Source organism: Littorina saxatilis, linkage group LG4, assembly GCF_037325665.1.
Source record: "Littorina saxatilis isolate snail1 linkage group LG4, US_GU_Lsax_2.0, whole genome shotgun sequence".
Lineage (NCBI taxonomy): Eukaryota > Metazoa > Mollusca > Gastropoda > Littorinimorpha > Littorinidae > Littorina > Littorina saxatilis.
This window is the reverse complement of record NC_090248.1, coordinates 63683692-63705376: the sequence shown is the minus strand read 5'-3', so window position 1 is coordinate 63705376 and position 21685 is coordinate 63683692. Positions and strand designations below refer to the sequence as shown.

The 21685-nt window shown below is 40.3% G+C and overlaps 1 protein-coding gene and 1 long non-coding RNA gene across 2 annotated transcripts in view; one reads left to right on the top strand and one right to left on the bottom strand.

Moving 5' to 3' along the window:
• The window catches only part of LOC138965355 (uncharacterized), a 34791-nt gene extending 13906 nt beyond the window's left edge, over nucleotides 1–20885 (top strand). Inside the window, exons 2-3 of the long non-coding RNA XR_011455423.1 lie at nucleotides 1485–1597; nucleotides 20748–20885. This is a non-coding gene — a long non-coding RNA (uncharacterized lncRNA). The remainder of the gene's footprint in view (nucleotides 1–1484; nucleotides 1598–20747) is intronic.
• The window catches only part of LOC138965354 (protein pigeon-like), a 73388-nt gene that overhangs the window by 7152 nt on the left and 44551 nt on the right, over nucleotides 1–21685 (bottom strand). Inside the window, exons 15-22 of the mRNA XM_070337493.1 lie at nucleotides 20741–21058; nucleotides 18300–18470; nucleotides 17254–17414; nucleotides 16274–16343; nucleotides 15474–15571; nucleotides 14041–14268; nucleotides 11838–11923; nucleotides 1431–1563 (exon numbers count right to left, since the gene is read on the bottom strand). Coding sequence (XP_070193594.1) covers nucleotides 1431–1563; nucleotides 11838–11923; nucleotides 14041–14268; nucleotides 15474–15571; nucleotides 16274–16343; nucleotides 17254–17414; nucleotides 18300–18470; nucleotides 20741–21058 — 1265 coding nt within the window. The remainder of the gene's footprint in view (nucleotides 1–1430; nucleotides 1564–11837; nucleotides 11924–14040; nucleotides 14269–15473; nucleotides 15572–16273; nucleotides 16344–17253; nucleotides 17415–18299; nucleotides 18471–20740; nucleotides 21059–21685) is intronic.

Here is a 21685-nt window from a genome sequence, read left to right as displayed (position 1 = left end):
GCACAACAATAAATGTCAATAGACCATGATCCGAAATAACTCTGTCATGATTTCCAAGCGGTGTGGAAGAGTTGCGCCCCGCTTTAGGGTGACAAACTATAACACGTGGTCAACCAGTTAAAACCGCGATCGCAGCGAATAACTGACTCCGATGTGTATGTTATGCAGTGTCTGCTCGATATGATCCCTTTTTCTTTCAACAAATCTGCAATTTCATAGGCAAAGAGTTGTTCATTTCACACCACAGTGACACCTGCCATGAAAGGCTCTAGCTTCCAATGAGAGGACACCTCCAATGAAAGGACACTTTCTGTTGTTCCTTTCTCCATTGTCTTGATTGAAATATTTACCTGTCATGACAGGCCACCTCTTTATCATATAACCCCCATTCCTGTCCTTAAGAGGCCAAAAATAGATATGCCTGTAGGACATAAATATATCCTGTCCTGTCTTGTCAGGCCACCTGCAATGTTGTGACACTTTTGGCTGGTCCCAATGGTGTCCTTTCATCGCAGGTACCACTGTGATAGTTTATCCACACGTAACAGACAACTTCTTCACATTTTAATTTTCTACGTTCCGCCTCTGAAAAATTTCCTGATCATCTGAGATGGGTCCACAACACCTGCAATACACAGGCATGGGAATTGAAAAAAGTAAAAAAAAGCTGAACATTTGTAAGTAATGGCAAAGTCGACGGCGCGAAGCGCCCAGCCCTGCTAGGGGGATTCGGGGGCATGCCCCCCCGGAATTTTTTTCTCCAAAGAACCCAAATGGTGCAATTTGGTGTCTTCTAAGCTCCAAGTTTGCCATTAAATTCAGTTTTTAGAACCATTTTTGCCTCCCCCATTTATTTTTTCGGCAGACACTTTTGCTTTTTCGGCGGAACAAAAAAAAAATTTGCCGGAAATTTGCCTTTCAACGGACAATTCCCATGCCTGAATACAGTGGAACCCCCCTTTTAAGACCCCCAATTTAAGACTCCCTCCATTATAAGACCCTGTTTTCCCAGACTTTCTGTTTATACTGTCTGTAAATTAACTCCCATCCCATTTTAACACTTTCTACCCCACCTATGTTGACCAATTTGTTTTTAGCCGAGACAAGCTGTGCTGCAGCAGGTCACTCAGAATTGTAGTAACTGTGTAGAAACTGTGTATCACTACGCTGGAATGCAGGCGTTAGATCGACGTTACAGGAAGCGACTGAAGCTAACAGTCTGAGCGGATATATCCGTACCCGGTCAGATAGAGCCATATGAGTGGGTACGGATATATCCGTACCTAGGAGACAATGAGTTAAGGCTCCCTCCTTTTTAAGAACTATTTTTTTTTAGATATTTGGAGTTGTTTAAAGGGGGGTTCCACTGTAGTAAATCACCTAACAATGCCCACGCTCAAGATTAGCATGGAAAGGACATTATGACTCACTACGGCTGGTACTTTTTTCTTGGGTTCTGACTTGCTGGTCTGATTGGCCTGCAGGAAGAGAGGGGTGGAGCCTAACACCGTCTCCGTGCGACTTCGGCGACCTCCCCCGCTGTCTGACGTTGAACCGCTGTTCCTGAAACACACACAAATACATCAACACACAAATGGTGAGAATTAGCAACAAGGCTTCTGCAGGTCTGTTTAGAAACTGCTTTCTGTTGTATTCCAAAAACAGATAGACTGGTAACGTTTAAAATTCAGAATAAAAAAACAAAAATGGTAGGTTATTAGAACGTTTAATTTATGACAAAACAAGACGTTACATTTACAGATGATCAGAAAATATCTGTATCATAAGTGTTTGTCTGTCTGTCTGCTTAAAAGACAACTTGTTTGACGTACCGTCAATGTAATATTTGGTTTTGTCAGAAATCAAACATTCCCATTACCTACCATTCTTGTTTTTTGGTTCTGCTTTCTGCTGTATTACGATACCATCTTTCCCTTGTATGTGTGACAGGGAGACTACCGTCGCCCTTCACAGCAGACTCTGCAGAGTTGTTCGCCTTAGAAGTTGCGAGCTATTTATAGCTCCCAAGGCAACACCTGTGGATTGTAGAGTTCTGTTTGTGATGGGGTCTGGCGGCTTTTGTCTCTCTGCATGTTCATGGATTCCTTTGCGAATGCATAACAGTTTTTATAGGGCTTAGAAATAAGCTCTAAAATTCTCAATCCTGTTTGATTGGACTTCGCCTCCAAAGGTGATTGTGGTGTTTCGGGACACGGTTACATAAGCGATCATGAAAACCACCGCAGATCTGTTGAGACTTTGACACAGAATGAGAGCATCTTTCCACTTGCACATATACACAGAATGAGAGCATTCCACTTGAACATATACACAGAATGAGAGCAACTTTCCACTTGAACATATACACAGAATGAGAGCATCTTTCCACTTGAACATATACACAGAATGAGAGCATCTTTCCACTTGAACATATACACAGAATGAGAGCATCTTTCCACTTGCACATATACACAGAATGAGAGCATCTTTCCACTTGCACATATACACAGAATGAGAGCATCTTTCCACTTGCACATATACACAGAATGAGAGCAACTTTCCACTTGCACATATACACAGAGAGCATCTTTCCACTTGAACATATACACAGAATGAGAGCATCTTTCCACTTGAACAAATACACAGAATGACAGCATCTTTCCACTTGAACAAATACACAGAATGAGAGCATCTTTCCACTTGAACATATACACAGAATGAGAGCATCTTTCCACTTGAACATATACACAGAATGAGAGCATCTTTCCACTTGAACATATACACAGAATGAGAGCATCTTTCCACTTGAACATATACACAGAATGAGAGCATCTTTCCACTTGAACATATACACACAATGAGAGCATCTTTCCACTTGAACATATACACAGAATGAGAGCATCTTTCCACTTGAACATATACACACAATGAGAGCATCTTTCCACTTGAACAAATACACAGAGAGCATCTTTCCACTTGAACATATACACAAAATGACAGCATCTTTCCACTTGAACAAATACACAGAGAGCATCTTTCCACTTGAACATATACACAGAATGAGACCATCTTTCCACTTGAACATATACACAGAATGAGAGCATCTTTCCACTTGAACATATACACAGAATGAGAGCATCTTTCCACTTGAACATATACACAGAATGAGAGCATCTTTCCACTTGAACAAATACACAGAATGAGAGCATCTTTCCACTTGAACATATACACAGAATGAGAGCATCTTTCCACTTGAACAAATACACAGAATGAGAGCATCTTTCCACTTGAACATATACACAGAATGAGACCATCTTTCCACTTGAACATATACACAGAATGAGAGCATCTTTCCACTTGAACATATACACAGAATGAGAGCATCTTTCCACTTGAACATATACACAGAATGAGAGCATCTTTCCACTTGCACATATACACAGAATGAGAGCATCTTTCCACTTGCACATATACACAGAATGAGAGCAACTTTCCACTTGCACATATACACAGAATGAGAGCATCTTTCCACTTGAACATATACACAGAATGAGAGCATCTTTCCACTTGAACATATACACAGAATGAGAGCATCTTTCCACTTGAACATATACACAAAATGAGAGCATCTTTCCACTTGAACATATACACAGAATGAGAGCATCTTTCCACTTGAACATATACACAAAATGAGAGCATCTTTCCACTTGAACATATACACAAAATGAGAGCATCTTTCCACTTGAACATATACACAGAATGAGACCATCTTTCCACTTGAACATATACACAGAATGAGAGCATCTTTCCACTTGAACATATACACAGAATGAGAGCATCTTTCCACTTGAACATATACACAGAATGAGAGCATCTTTCCACTTGAACATATACACAGAATGAGAGCATCTTTCCACTTGAACATATACACAGAATGAGACCATCTTTCCACTTGAACATATACACAGAATGAGACCATCTTTCCACTTGAACATATACACAGAATGAGAGCATCTTTCCACTTGAACATATACACAGAATGAGAGCATCTTTCCACTTGAACATATACACAGAATGAGAGCATCTTTCCACTTGAACATATACACAGAATGAGAGCATCTTTCCACTTGAACATATACACAAAATGAGAGCATCTTTCCACTTGAACATATACACAGAATGAGAGCATCTTTCCACTTGAACATATACACAGAATGAGAGCATCTTTCCACTTGAACATATACACAAAATGAGAGCATCTTTCCACTTGAACAAATACACAAAATGAAAGCATCTTTCCACTTGAACATATACACAGAATGAGAGCATCTTTCCACTTGAACATATACACAGAATGACAGCATCTTTCCACTTGAACAAATACACAGAATGAGAGCATCTTTCCACTTGAACAAATACACAGAATGAGAGCATCTTTCCACTTGAACAAATACACAAAATGAGAGCATCTTTCCACTTGAACATATACACACAATGAGAGCATCTTTCCACTTGAACAAATACACAGAGAGCATCTTTCCACTTGAACATATACACAAAATGACAGCATCTTTCCACTTGAACATATACACAAAATGACAGCATCTTTCCACTTGAACAAATACACAGAGAGCATCTTTCCACTTGAACATATACACAAAATGACAGCATCTTTCCACTTGAACATATACACAAAATGACAGCATCTTTCCACTTGAACATATACACACAATGAGAGCATCTGTCCACTTGAACATATACACAAAATGAGAGCATCTTTCTACTTGAACATATACACAGAATGAGCATCTTTCCACTTGAACATATACACAAAATGAGAGCATCTTTCCACTTGAACATATACACAGAATGAAAGCATCTTTCCACTTGAACATATACACAGAATGAGAGTATCTTTCCACTTGAACATATACACAGAATGAGAGCATCTTTCCACTTGAACATATACACAGAATGAGAGCATCTTTCCACTTGAACATATACACAGAATGAGAGCATCTTTCCACTTGAACATATACACAGAATGAGAGCATCTTTCCACTTGAACATATACACAGAGAGCATCTTTCCACTAGAACATATACACAGAATGAGAGCATCTTTCCACTTGAACATATACACAAAATGACAGCATCTTTCCACTTGAACAAATACACAGAATGAGAGCATCTTTCCACTTGAACATATACACAGAATGAGAGCATCTTTCCACTTGAACATATACACAGAATGAGAGCATCTTTCCACTTGAACATATACACAGAATGAGAGCATCTTTCCACTTGAACCTATACACAGAATGAGAGCATTTTTCCACTTGAACAAATACACAGAATGACAGCATCTTTCCACTTGAACATATACACAGAATGAGAGCATTTTTCCACTTGAACAAATACACAGAATGAGAGCATCTTTCCACTTGAACATATACACAGAATGAGAGCATCTTTCCACTTGAACATATACACACAATGAGAGCATCTTTCCACTTGAACATATACACACAATGAGAGCATCATTCCACTTGAACATATACACAGAATGAGAGCATCTTTCCACTTGAACAAATACACAGAATGAGAGCATCTTTCCACTTGAACATATACACAGAATGAGAGCATCTTTCCACTTGAACATATACACAGAATGAGAGCATCTTTCCACTTGAACATATACACAGAATGACAGCATCTTTCCACTTGAACATATACACACAATGAGAGCATCTGTCCACTTGAACATATACACAAAATGAGAGCATCTTTCCACTAGAACATATACACAGAATGAGAGCATCTTTCCACTTGAACATATACACAAAATGACAGCATCTTTCCACTTGAACAAATACACAGAGAGCATCTTTCCACTTGAACATATACACAGAATGAGACCATCTTTCCACTTGAACATATACACAGAATGACAGCATCTTTCCACTTGAACAAATACACAGAATGAGACCATCTTTCCACTTGAACATATACACAGAATGAGAGCATCTTTCCACTTGAACATATACACAGAATGAGAGCATCTTTCCACTTGAACATATACACAGAATGAGACCATCTTTCCACTTGAACAAATACACAGAATGAGAGCATCTTTTCACTTGCACATATACACAGAATGAGAGCATCTTTCCACTTGAACATATACACAGAATGAGAGCATCTTTCCACTTGAACATATACACAGAATGAGAGCATCTTTCCACTTGAACATATACACAGAATGAGAGCATCTTTCCACTTGAACATATACACAAAATGAGAGCATCTTTCCACTTGAACATATACACAGAATGAGAGCATCTTTCCACTTGAACATATACACAAAATGAGAGCATCTTTCCACTTGAACATATACACAAAATGAGAGCATCTTTCCACTTGAACAAATACACAGAGAGCATCTTTCCACTTGAACATATACACAGAATGAGAGCATCTTTCCACTTGAACATATACACAGAATGACAGCATCTTTCCACTTGAACAAATACACAGAATGAGAGCATCTTTCCACTTGAACAAATACACAGAATGAGAGCAGCTTTCCACTTGAACAAATACACAAAATGAGAGCATCTTTCCACTTGAACATATACACAGAATGACAGCATCTTTCCACTTGAACAAATACACAGAGAGCATCTTTCCACTTGAACATATACACAAAATGACAGCATCTTTCCACTTGAACATATACACAGAATGAGAGCATCTTTCCACTTGAACAAATACACAGAGAGCATCTTTCCACTTGAACATATACACAAAATGACAGCATCTTTCCACTTGAACATATACACAAAATGAGAGCATCTTTCCACTTGAACATATACACAGAATGAGAGCATCTTTCCACTTGAACATATACACAAAATGAGAGCATCTTTCCACTTGAACATATACACAGAATGAGCATCTTTCCACTTGAACATATACACAAAATGAGAGCATCTTTCCACTTGAACATATACACAGAATGAAAGCATCTTTCCACTTGAACATATACACAGAATGAGAGCATCTTTCCACTTGAACATATACACAGAATGAGACCATCTTTCCACTTGAACATATACACAGAATGAGAGCATCTTTCCACTTGAACATATACACAGAATGAGAGCATCTTTCCACTTGAACATATACACAGAATGAGAGCATCTTTCCACTTGAACATATACACAGAGAGCATCTTTCCACTTGAACATATACACAGAATGAGAGCATCTTTCCACTTGAACATATACACAGAATGAGAGCATCTTTCCACTTGAACATATACACAAAATGACAGCATCTTTCCACTTGAACAAATACACAGAGAGCATCTTTCCACTTGAACATATACACAAAATGACAGCATCTTTCCACTTGAACATATACACAAAATGACAGCATCTTTCCACTTGAACATATACACACAATGAGAGCATCTTTCCACTTGAACATATACACAGAATGACAGCATCTTTCCACTTGAACATATACACAGAATGACAGCATCTTTCCACTTGAACATATACACAGAATGACAGCATCTTTCCACTTGAACATATACACAGAATGAGAGCATCTTTCCACTTGAACATATACACAGAATGAGAGCCTCTTTGCACTTGAACATATACACAGAATGAGAGCATCTTTCCACTTGAACATATACACAGAATGACAGCATCTTTCCACTTGAACATATACACAGAATGAGAGCATCTTTCCACTTGAACATATACACAAAATGAGAGCATCTTTCCACTTGAACATATACACAGAATGAGAGCATCTTTCCACTTGAACATATACACAGAATGATAGCATCTTTCCACTTGAACATATACACAGAATGACAGCATCTTTCCACTTGAACATATACACAGAATGACAGCATCTTTCCACTTGAACATATACACAGAATGACAGCATCTTTCCACTTGAACATATACACAGAATGAGAGCATCTTTCCACTTGAACATATACACAGAATGAGAGCCTCTTTGCACTTGAACATATACACAGAATGAGAGCATCTTTCCACTTGAACATATACACAGAATGACAGCATCTTTCCACTTGAACATATACACAGAATGAGAGCATCTTTCCACTTGAACATATACACAGAATGAGAGCATCTTTCCACTTGAACATATACACAGAATGAGACCATCTTTCCACTTGAACATATACACAGAATGAGACCATCTTTCCACTTGAACATATACACAGAATGATAGCATCTTTCCACTTGAACATATACACAGAATGAGAGCATCTTTCCACTTGAACATATACACAGAATGAGAGCATCTTTCCACTTGAACATATACACAGAATGAGACCATCTTTCCACTTGAACATATACACAGAATGAGAGCATCTTTCCACTTGAACATATACACAAAATGACAGCATCTTTCCACTTGAACATATACACAGAATGAGAGCATCTTTCCACTTGAACATATACACAGAATGAGAGCATCTTTCCACTTGAACATATACACAGAATGAGACCATCTTTCCACTTGAACATATACACAGAATGAGAGCATCTTTCCACTTGAACATATACACAAAATGACAGCATCTTTCCACTTGAACATATACACAGAATGAGAGCATCTTTCCACTTGAACATATACACAGAATGAGAGCATCTTTCCACTTGAACATATACACAGAATGAGAGCATCTTTCCACTTGAACATATACACAAAATGACAGCATCTTTCCACTTGAACATATACACAAAATGACAGCATCTTTCCACTTGAACATATACACACAATGAGAGCATCTTTCCACTTGAACATATACACAGAATGAGAGCATCTTTCCACTTGAACATATACACAGAATGAGAGCATCTTTCCACTTGAACATATACACAGAATGAGAGCATCTTTCCACTTGAACATATACACACAATGAGAGCATCTTTCCACTTGAACATATACACAGAATGAGAGCATCTTTCCACTTGAACATATACACAGAGAGCATCTTTCCACTTGAACATATACACAATGAGAGCATCTTTCCACTTGAACATATACAGAATGACAGCATCTTTCCACTTGAACATATACACACAATGAGAGCATCTGTCCACTTGAACATATACACAAAATGAGAGCATCTTTCCACTAGAACATATACACAGAATGAGAGCATCTTTCCACTTGAACATATACACAAAATGACAGCATCTTTCCACTTGAACATATACACAGAATGAGAGCATCTTTCCACTTGAACATATACACAGAATGAGAGCATCTTTCCACTTGAACATATACACACAATGAGAGCATCTTTCCACTTGAACATATACACAGAATGAGAGCATCTTTCCACTTGAACATATACACAGAGAGCATCTTTCCACTTGAACATATACACAGAATGAGAGCATCTTTCCACTTGAACATATACACAAAATCAGCTGCCTGGCTGCTTCCTGTGCGGAGTTGGATTTGTGTTTGTTGGCAGGATTAATCTAGGGACATTTATAGCTAGTTCTGAGGGTACCTGAGTCTGTACATTATATTCAAATAGAGATTTGTGTTTGTTGGCAGGATTAATCTAGGGACATTTATAGCTAGTTCTGAGGGTACCTGAGTCTGTACATTATATTCAAATAGAGATTTGTGTTTGTTGGCAGGATTAATCTAGGGACATTTATAGCTAGTTCTGAGGGTACCTGAGTCTGTACATTATATTCAAATAGAGATTTGTGTTTGTTGGCAGGATTAATCTAGGGACATTTATAGCTAGTTCTGAGGGTACCTGAGTCTGTACATTATATTCAAATAGAGATTTGTGTTTGTTGGCAGGATTAATCTAGGGACATTTATAGCTAGTTCTGAGGGTACCCGAGTCTGTACATTATATTCAAATAGAGATTTGTGTTTGTTGGCAGGATTAATCTAGGGACATTTATAGCTAGTTCTGAGGGTACCTGAGTCTGTACATTATATTCAAATAGAGATTTGTGTTTGTTGGCAGGATTAATCTAGGGACATTTATAGCTAGTTCTGAGGGTACCTGAGTCTGTACATTATATTCAAATAGAGATTTGTGTTTGTTGGCAGGATTAATCTAGGGACATTTATAGCTAGTTCTGAGGGTACCTGAGTCTGTACATTATATTCAAATAGAGATTTGTGTTTGTTGGCAGGATTAATCTAGGGACATTTATAGCTAGTTCTGAGGGTACCTGAGTCTGTACATTATATTCAAATAGAGATTTGTGTTTGTTGGCAGGATTAATCTAGGGACATTTATAGCTAGTTCTGAGGGTACCCGAGTCTGTACATTATATTCAAATAGAGATTTGTGTTTGTTGGCAGGATTAATCTAGGGACATTTATAGCTAGTTCTGAGGGTACCTGAGTCTGTACATTATATTCAAATAGAGATTTGTGTTTGTTGGCAGGATTAATCTAGGGACATTTATAGCTAGTTCTGAGGGTACCTGAGTCTGTACATTATATTCAAATAGAGATTTGTGTTTGTTGGCAGGATTAATCTAGGGACATTTATAGCTAGTTCTGAGGGTACCTGAGTCTGTACATTATATTCAAATAGAGATTTGTGTTTGTTGGCAGGATTAATCTAGGGACATTTATAGCTAGTTCTGAGGGTACCTGAGTCTGTACATTATATTCAAATAGAGATTTGTGTTTGTTGGCAGGATTAATCTAGGGACATTTATAGCTAGTTCTGAGGGTACCTGAGTCTGTACATTATATTCAAATAGAGATTTGTGTTTGTTGGCAGGATTAATCTAGGGACATTTATAGCTAGTTCTGAGGGTACCTGAGTCTGTACATTATATTCAAATAGAGATTTGTGTTTGTTGGCAGGATTAATCTAGGGACATTTATAGCTAGTTCTGAGGGTACCTGAGTCTGTACATTATATTCAAATAGAGATTTGTGTTTGTTGGCAGGATTAATCTAGGGACATTTATAGCTAGTTCTGAGGGTACCTGAGTCTGTACATTATATTCAAATAGAGATTTGTGTTTGTTGGCAGGATTAATCTAGGGACATTTATAGCTAGTTCTGAGGGTACCTGAGTCTGTACATTATATTCAAATAGAGATTTGTGTTTGTTGGCAGGATTAATCTAGGGACATTTATAGCTAGTTCTGAGGGTACCTGAGTCTGTACATTATATTCAAATAGAGAATTCTGTTTATCCTACACGCTATCCTTGCGTGTCTTTTGCTCCAAAACTCCCAAATTGAAGACGCGACTTATCAAACCTCAATCTCTTCCAAGGCATCGTGAAATCTTTGACATCAAAGTAAAGAGACGTCACTCTAGAAAGTATAGCGTGATGTGTAAGTTCTCAAAATTCTTCCAGGGAAAACTGCAACCGCAAAAGTGGTCCCAGAATGACGTTTTTTCTCGGCGACTTTGTTATCATGAGCAGTGGAAAATTAGGTCCCTGCCAGACTAGTTTGACATGACCTCATTTACATGATATACACATGTGTGAATTGAATGATATTGTTATTTCATGAGTGGTCTCTCTCAGGTATGTAGTATAACATTAGGTCCCTGCCGGACTAGTTTGACATGACCTCATTTACATGATATACACATGTGTGAATTGAACGATATTGTTATCTAATGAGTGGTCTTTCTCACCTATGTAGGATAACATTAGGTCCCTGCCGGACTAGTTTGACATGACCTCATTTACATGATATACACACATGTGAGTGTATGGTTTAGTAATCTAATGGGTGGTCTTTCTCACGTATGTAGGATAAAGTAAGGTACCTGATAGCGGGGACATCGGTCAGTTTGACTGTGTGCATTCCATCGAAGAAGGATTCCTCCAGCTGGGGATTCACCCACGTCCATTTCTGATCAAAACACACAGGTCTGGATTAAAAGAACGGACCTCTCTCATTAAGTATGACAGTCTCTCATTACTAACTTACGTCCATTTCTGATAAAAACACACAGGTCTGGATCAAAAGAACCATCCTATCTCATTAAGTATGACAGTCTCTCATTACTAACTTACGTCCATTTCTGATAAAAACACACAGGTCTGGATCAAAAGAACCATCCTATCTCATTAAGTATGACAGTCTCTCATTACTAACTTACGTCCATTTCTGATAAAAACACACAGGTCTGGATCAAAAGAACCATCCTATCTCATTAAGTATGACAGTCTCTCATTACTAACTTACGTCCATTTCTGATAAAAACACACAGGTCTGGATCAAAAGAACGGACCTCTCTCATTAAGTATGACAGTCTCTCATTACTAACTTACGTCCATTTCTGATCAAAACACACAGGTCTGGATTAAAAGAACGGATCTCTCTCATTAAGTATGACAGTCTCTCATTACTAACTTACGTCCATTTCTGATCAAAACACACAGGTCTGGATTAAAAGAACGGACCTCTCTCATTAAGTATGACAGTCTCTCATTACTAACTTACGTCCATTTCTGATCAAAACACACAGGTCTGGATTAAAAGAACGGACCTCTCTCATTAAGTATGACAGTCTCTCATTACTAACTTACGTCCATTTCTGATAAAAACACACAGGTCTGGATCAAAAGAACCATCCTATCTCATTAAGTATGACAGTCTCTCATTACTAACTTACGTCCATTTCTGATAAAAACACACAGGTCTGGATCAAAAGAACCATCCTATCTCATTAAAAGAACCATCCTATCTCATTAAAAGAACCATCCTATCTCATTAAAAGAACCATCCTATCTCATTAAAAGAACCATCCTATCTCATTAAGTGTCTCAGTCTCTCATTACTACTGGATTAAAAGAACCATCCTATCTCATTAAGTGTGTCAGTCTCTCATTACTACTGGATTAAAAGAACCATCCTATCTCATTAAAAGAACCATCCTATCTCATTAAAAGAACCATCCTATCTCATTAAAAGAACCATCCTATCTCATTAAAAGAACCATCCTATCTCATTAAAAGAACCATCCTATCTCATTAAGTGTGTCGGTCTCTTATTTCATTTATTAATCCCAAAAATTGCTTGGAAATCCGGGTCGCTTCATCCCAGTGGAAAGCTAGCAGCAACAAGAGTCACGCTACCCTGGTAATGCATGTTGAGGTGTAGAGTCAGCCATCGGCACAAATGGTAAAATGACCAAGGTCTCTTACGTGCTACTGAGGTTACATGGGGGTGAGACATGGATACCATCTCTGAGACTGGAGTGTATGTTGACCCCTGTCCATTCCATCCTGGATTTGAACCTGTGACCCTAGGATCACGAGTCCAGTGCTCTACCAACCGATCTACGGCCCTCTCATAGCCTCAGCTATATGTATCCCTCTCATACCCTCAGCTATATGTATCCTTCTCATAGCCTCAGCTATATGTATCCCTCTCATAGCCTCAGCTATATGTATCCCTCTCATACCCTCAGCTATATGTATCCCTCTCATACCCTCAGCTATATGTATCCCTCTCATACCCTCAGCTAAATGTATCCCTCTCATAGCCAACAACTGCAGCCAACCACCTGATCATGACATAATGAATATTTGCTATACACATTTTGTCAGTGTTTTTGTCTGATAAACCCTTCCTAAATAATTTCTTTCCCAAGAGAGAACAACAGTGGAAGAATCGACACTAAAGACAGCTGGAATAAAGACACTGAACAATGATGCTCTTGATAATGAAGATGACAACAAGGATGTTGTTACAGAAGGAAGCTCACACCTAAAACATTTCTACGGAAGTATTTTTCTCTATGTATCCGAGACCTTGTCTAAGTGAACAACAACCAAGAAGAAGAAGATCCCAAACACTATGTCTTTGTCTCTCACCACAAATGGGGACACACACACACCACAAATGGGGACACACACACACACACACTAACACACACACACACACACACACACACACACACACACACACACACACACACACACACACACACACACAACCATTTCTTCCACAGCAAAACACACCTTTGTGGGCGAACCGTTGGTATCGATGTCTTTCTGCAGAGCTCGAAGCACATGCTCATGGGAGAATCGACTTGGGGGCGGCATTTGTTTGAATCGCAGGCTGCGTCGAAGCAAGTCCCAGGTGTCTTCAGAAGTGCGTCGCCGCCGTTCCTGGGAAACCTTGGTACTGATATTGACGCTGTCCAGCGAGATGTATGTCACTCGCGCAAGTCGCTCTCCGCTCGCATTCTGGGAGAGAAAAGGAACAAATGTTATGTTCAGACTTGGGAACCCCTGTTTTGCGCTTGGAACATTCTTTAAGAAAATTGGTGTATTTTCAGAAAAATGAGTGCACTCCACACAGCATTCAAACATCTAAATACTGGATCGGCTTTGAGATGCGCTTGTGGTGAAAAGTAGTCTAGGAATGTTTTTGATCAGTTTTTTTTTCCTCCACCGACCATACTGATCGTATTTTATAGACAACCAAGCGTACAAAATACGACGAAATCGTATGAGTTCCCAGGTCTGTATGATGGTGTGGTACTTCTTCATCTTCTTCAGCGTTCCAAAATTTTTCTGGTTTCGTGTGAGCTCGTTTGCCCATTTGGGTTCCCCACACTATACTCTGAGAGCATTGTCAGCTCACTCCGCTTTCGTTGAGTAGGCATGCTGGGTATTTTCATGTTTCCATAACACACCGAACTCCGACATGGATTACAGGATCTTTTCCGTGCGCAGTTGGTCTTGTGCTTGCGTGTACACACGAAGGGGGTTAAGTCACTAGCAGGTCTGCACATAAGTTGACCTGGGAGATAGGAAAAATCTCCACTCTTAACCCACCTGGCGGCAGCGACCGGGATTCGAACTCACGACCTCCCGATTAGGAGGCCGACGACTTACCACCACGCCACTGCTCCCGTCGGTGTGGTACTGATCACAAGTTATGTACGTTACTCGTGTAAGTTGCTTTCCGCTGGCATTCCGGGATAGAAAAGGAACAAATGTTATGACGGCAGGGTAATGATCATAAGTTATTCAACTTTTTGCTTGTAATTACTCAAATATTGTAAATTTTTGTGTTTACTTTTTCAATTTTCTCACCACCTTGAAAGACAGTTTTAATTGCCTTCAAAGGTGGTGAGAACACTGAAAATGTAAAGAAATTTTTTTTAAAGTAATTGTATTAGTTTTACATTTTCATTGCATATCTCGCATCTCTTCCTCAAAATGCAAGTTTTTATTACGCAAATTAAGCTTTTGAAACTTGTGAGAAATCAGAACATAGGAAATACCTCATGTTCACACATGCCAGAGTGCAGGTAAATTTTCTGTTTGTTTCCAGTTTATTAGAACAAAAATAACGTCACTTAAAAGAATCAGTCATAACTATACACACAACCACAACAGCTATATATCTACTGACTCAAACTACAGCAACGTCCTTGACCTACTTTTTCAAACTGACCCCTGAAGGTGTCAGCTGTGGTGAAGGTCAGAAGCTGAGTTGTCTCCCTGTCGGCTTTCTTCTTCATGCTGGCAAAGGTTGATGCTGCAAGTGTAAACACAATTTATTAGTTGATGCCTTAGAGTTAAAAAAAAAATGTAAATAACAATCACAGCCTACATTAATGTTATTTGTATTTTTGACCGAAATATTACATTTTACATAGATCGAGACAGTCAGTGTTCCTCCGAGACCGCGTCATGTAAATGTATCATGCACATAATTATATTCCTGCCAAAAAAGAAGAAACTAAATGATTTGAAAGTTACTGTGACACTGATAGAAAGTTAATTTTTATAACACTTTCTGATTGTACCACCAACAACATAAAAAGATCTGTAACTGGAACAAAATCAACAGTGAAATTATCTGCATTTGTGATAAACAGTCGGACACTGAGAGAAAACTTTGCAACAGCATCTTGAAGGCGACAAAGAAAGATTATTATGTCTACTGATCAGTTTTATTATCTCCGGAGAAGTATGGAGTCTAGCTCGTACAGAAACCAGTGACTCGGTGATGGCAAATGGCGTAAGTACAAGCAATGAATGCAGGATCTACACAATACTTTTCAGTACAAAAATCTTTCAACCAAATCATTTAGCCCATCCGGTATGATCGGCTGACAATTCACTTAATTTCATCATTACCAGATTTCAACTTATAAAAAAGGCAAAAAATTCAGGTTGTATTTATAGCTGTTGCCCAAGTTTCACAACTGTACCTTTGGCTTTCAATATGGCTTACCAACAAGATATTCAGACAGGAAGTTGGCGGTCTCTGGGGCTGTGGGATCAGCGGTCAGTGTCTCAAACACCTGCACACACACACACACACACACCACACACACGCACACCACACCACACCACACACACACACAACACACACACACACACAGACAGACACACACACACACACAGACAGACAGACACACACACACAGACACACACGCAGACAGACAGACACACACACAGACACAGACACACAGACACAGACACACACACAGACAGACACACACACCACACCGCACACACACCCGCACACCCGCACACGCGCACCCGCACACACACACCCGCACACATGCACCCGCGCACACACACACACACACATGCATGCACACACACACGCACACACACGCACGCATGCACGCATACGTGCACGCACACACACACACACATGCACGCACACACACGCATGCACACACACGCACACGCACACACAAACGCACACACACATCAATTAGTTGTTAATTATGATTGCAGCTGAAAGTTCTACATTACAAAATAAGAGACAATAGAACACACACACACACACACACATCAATAAACAGTTTTCCCCCTTACTAAGACCTTGCTTTCTCAGATGTTTTATTCATAGCCTCTGTCTCGTGTACCCACCTGTCTCATTGTGGAGATGTCTCGTGTACCCACCTGTCTCATTGTGGAGATGTCTCGTGTACCCACCTGTCTCATTGTGGAGATGTCTCGTGTACCCACCTGTCTCATTGTGGAGATGTCTCATGTACCCAACTGTCTCATTGTGGAGATGTCTCGTGTTCCCACCTGTCTCATTGTGGAGATGTCTCGTGTACCCACCTGTCTCATTGTGGAGATGTCTCGTGTTCCCACCTGTCTCATTGTGGAGATGTCTCGTGTACCCACCTGTCTCATTGTGGAGATGTCTCGTGTACCCACCTGTCTCATTGTGGAGATGTCTCGTGTACCCACCTGTCTCATTGTGGAGATGTCTCGTGTGCGCAGCAGAATCAAATAGTGCAGAATAGCCAGCTTGGTTGACCAGTACGCAGCCTTGAACGACTTGACCAGACTGTCTGAGTTGGACGCCAGTCGCCAGATGTAGCCTGTGCGAGAATCGTACAAGTTGGCACCTGCACACACAATACCTGCATAGTTGTCTTCAGCAAACACCAGTGTTGTCAATGATCCATACATAGGGTGAACGGACCTGGGTTAAGCGAGACTGCACATCACGTGACATGCCACAAGAGCCGCAAAATGGGTGTTTCAAAATACTTGATTGGCCTCGGGATGCGCCTGTGAAGAAAACTAGTCTAGGATTTTTTTTTTCACCGACCGTATTGATCGTATTGGCACCTGCAAACAGAATACCTGCAAACAGAATACCTGCAAACAGAATACCTGCAAACAGAATACCTGCAAACAGAATACCTGCATAGTTGTCCTCAGCAAACACCAGTGTTGACAATGATGGATGCATAGGGTTGACCTTTACATTGCTGATTTATACACACACAAAGGTTGCATGCCATGGAGCTTATTAGTTCTGTGGCAGTGTGAATATATGTCAAACTCAACAACACTTGAAGAAAGTGCAGCTCAAACTGAAATGTAAGGATTTCTTTCACAGCAACCTGAAAGTAGTTACAATTAAACCAGACAGACGACCTGTCAGATCTAATCCTTACACACCCCCCCCCCCCCTTTTCCATCCTCCCTTGAAAAGCTCAAAAATTCTGAGAAAATCTGGTCTTTAAAGGAGAGAGTCTAAAAATGGAAGTAAATTACAGTTTGATCAACACGGCAAAACCCACTTTTGTTACTACAGTGGAACCCTCCCCCCTTTTAAGACCCCCAAACAATCGGAAAAAATCAGGTACCTCCTTTGTATGATCTGATTTTCTCCAATTCTTTTAGGTCTAAAAAAGGAGGGAGTTTTAAAATGAAGGTAAATTTACAGAGGTTATGAAAAAAGCATGTGAAAAAGTAGGTCCTGAAAAAGAAGGAACACCTACCTGCCACTCCAGACTCCCGTGAAAAGCCGTAGCACGACATGAGCACCTGTCCCAGCTTGAAACACTCCCTGTCAATCACCGAAATCACGTCGCAAGAAACCTCCGACCCCAGACGCCCTGGTGGCGACAGACTCAGACCCGCCAGAGGAGAGGGAACTGGGGAGCCCACGCCTAGAGTGGAACAAGATTGTATCCAATAAATATACCATTTTAATGAGGAGGGGCTCTTAAACATACAAGTAAATATACAGATATTATGAAAACTTCTGAAAACAAGGTCTAAAATCCAATAGGGAATGAACTGAACCAAAAACTGGTAGACTAAATAAAAATATACCCAAATTACCATGATGGTGGATGTGACAACATTGATACACCTTATAAATACTATCATAAATATATGATCTTATAAGTTTCTATTATCCTTCATTGGCTCTGTCAACGCATGCTTTTAACTGCTTGCTTCCCTTTATATACCGTACTTTCCGGGTGACAAGGCGCTTCGTTATCTAAGGCGCACCCCCTTCTTTAAAAAAAAATTGTAATCCAGTCACCCATTGGGCGCAGGGGGCCGATATGGCGCACCAAAATTGAACAAGAAGGGCAAAGCCCATACGACTCACATGCTTGACCTCGACCTTTAGGGTAACTAAACCTAGCAATGACATCATACACTAAGAACTGCTTTACACATTTTTCCTACCAAAATACATGTGACCTTGACCCAAGGTCAAGGTCATCCAAGGTCATGCAACACAAAGCTGTTAATTCAAGACATAGGAAGTACAATGGTGCTTATTGGCTCTTTCTACCATGAGATATGGTCACTTTTAGTGGTTCACTACCTTATTTTGGTCACATTTCATAAGGGTCAAAGTGACCTTGACCTTGATCATATGTGACCAAATGTGTCTCATGATGAAAGCATAACATGTGCCCCACATAATTTTTAAGTTTGAAACAGTTATCTTCCATAGTTCAGGGTCAAGGTCACTTCAAAATATGTATACAATCCAACTTTGAAGAGCTCCTGTGACCTTGACCTTGAAGCAAGGTAAACCAAACTGGTATCAAAAGATGGGGCTTACTTTGCCCTATATATCATATATAGGTGAGGTATTGAATCTCAAAAACTTCAGAGAAAATGGGAAAAATGTGAAAAATAGCTGTTTTTTAGGCAACATTTATGGCCCCTGCGACCTTGACCTTGAAGCAAGGTCAAGATGCTATGTATGTTTTTTGGGGCCTTGTCATCATACACCATCTTGCCAAATTTGGTACTGATAGACTGAATAGTGTCCAAGAAATATCCAACGTTAAAGTTTTCCGGACGGACGGACGGACGTCCGGACGTCCGGACGGACGGACGGACGACTCGGGTGAGTACATAGACTCACTTTTGCTTCGCATGTGAGTCAAAAAGTATACCGGTAGTCGAAGAATGAAAATAAGCCGGCGAGATCAAAGCCAGGTCCATTGTTTATAGACACGACCTTCTTCCCAGGGGTCAATGACCCAGTTTTTGCCATGAGAGGTGGTTCCTGTCATATCTGAGAGAGGAATCACTTCCTGCTTTGGGGTCAGTGACCGGTCAGTGACCGAGTTTAACAGAGTCGAACTCTGTGTGTGCGGCGAGATCAAAGACATTGTGATAGCTGGGTGGCCTTGTTTATAGACACGACCTTCTTCCCAGGGGTCAATGACCCAGTTTTTGCCATGAGAGGTGGTTCCCCTGTCATATCTGAGAGAGGAAATACTTCCTGCACCGGGTCAGTGACCGGTCAGTGACCGAGTTTAACAGAGTGGAAATAATTATGTGTGCTCTGTGTGTGCGGCCAGATCAAAGGCAGGCATTGTGATAGCTGGGTGGCTTGAGAGCTCGAGGAAACTTGGCCAGGGCAGTACCTAGTAGCTGAAACATGCATTATCACAAGTTGTTTGACTGGTACTCAGGCGGTCTCTTTGATTTTTTTCGTATTTCATACACGGATTAGACGCTTCGTTATACAAGACGCAGGGGTCGAACTCGAGGAAAAAAGTCGCGCCTTATGACCCGGAAAGTACGGTAATAAACCAGCCATAGAGGGTCATCGTACCGAACAAAATCTTCAAAACCATTTGGAATTCTGGGTACGGAAATCCTTTTATGAATTGACGTCATCGTCATCGCCTTTTTGGCGATTGGTCAATGCATTTGGGATCTGCAGTGCCAACAGAAAGTCGGTCACACTTAAAATTAATGCGACTTGAGTTTGCTTTTGAAAGTGCATAATTATTGAGTACTCCATGTGAACGATTTCCCAGAGTAACCCATTCAATTTTTAGTAACATTGGCTTTTTGAAAAAGCCCCATGGGCGATTGTATTACCTCCCATAGACTGCATGTAATGGTTGTTAACCACTTCTAGTTAATGTACTTCTGATACTATCTACAGTAATACCTTGCAGATCACCTGGCGGAGGGCTAAGGTTTTGCGACGATGCAGAAACCTGGGACAAAATTCTTTGCGGATCTTCTGATGGCGTTTCTGGAGTTTTTGGAGAATCATCACCTCTTCCCCTGTTTCCACGATCTTTGGACGGCTCGTAGACTTCTATGGCAGCAGCGCCAAGGTCCTGTGTCGGGTCTGACATGTCTGTGGAATTTGAGGCGGAGGATTTTTCGCTGCTGATGACGGGTTTGGAGGTTGTCTGGCTGGTGCTGGTGGTGACGGTGCTGCTGGGAACTGGTGGCTTTGTCGTCGTGGGGATTTCTTGGTCTGTGAAAAAGGGACCCAAAAACAGATAGACTGCTAATGTTCCAAAATTCAGAATCAAAAAACAAGAATTGTGGGTTATTGGAATGTTTGAATATTGACAAAACAAAACGTTACATATAGTACGTTGACCCAATGATCTTTTAAGTAGACTGAAAAGACCACTTAGTCGACGTACTGTTAATGTAACGTTTTGTTTTTCAATAATTAAATATTCTAATAACCTACAGTTCTTGTTTTTTGATTGTGTGAAAAAGGAGCAATAACAACTCCGTGCAGATGACTTTACAAGAATGGGTGGAGAAGGGGTGGAGCAGGCAAGGCCAAATCGTCCGCCCAGTCCCCAGGGACGATTAAAAAATCCGCCTGGCTAATAGAAACCGCCTGGCAACTCGCCCGGCAGGCCAATGAACATTCTGGTCAAATGCGACCATTTTGGTTGTAATATCGAGTTTTAAAGCCATATAAACACTGCAGATCAACTGTGGTAAGTACCGGGCCAGCGAAATTTCTGCCGGGCAAGTTACTTTCTTGAAGTTACTCGCCCGGCTGGCCCGATTTGGCCATCCCTGTGAAAAATAACACGTTGATGCTCACACTTACCGCTTTTCATCCGTCCAGTAAGGCCAG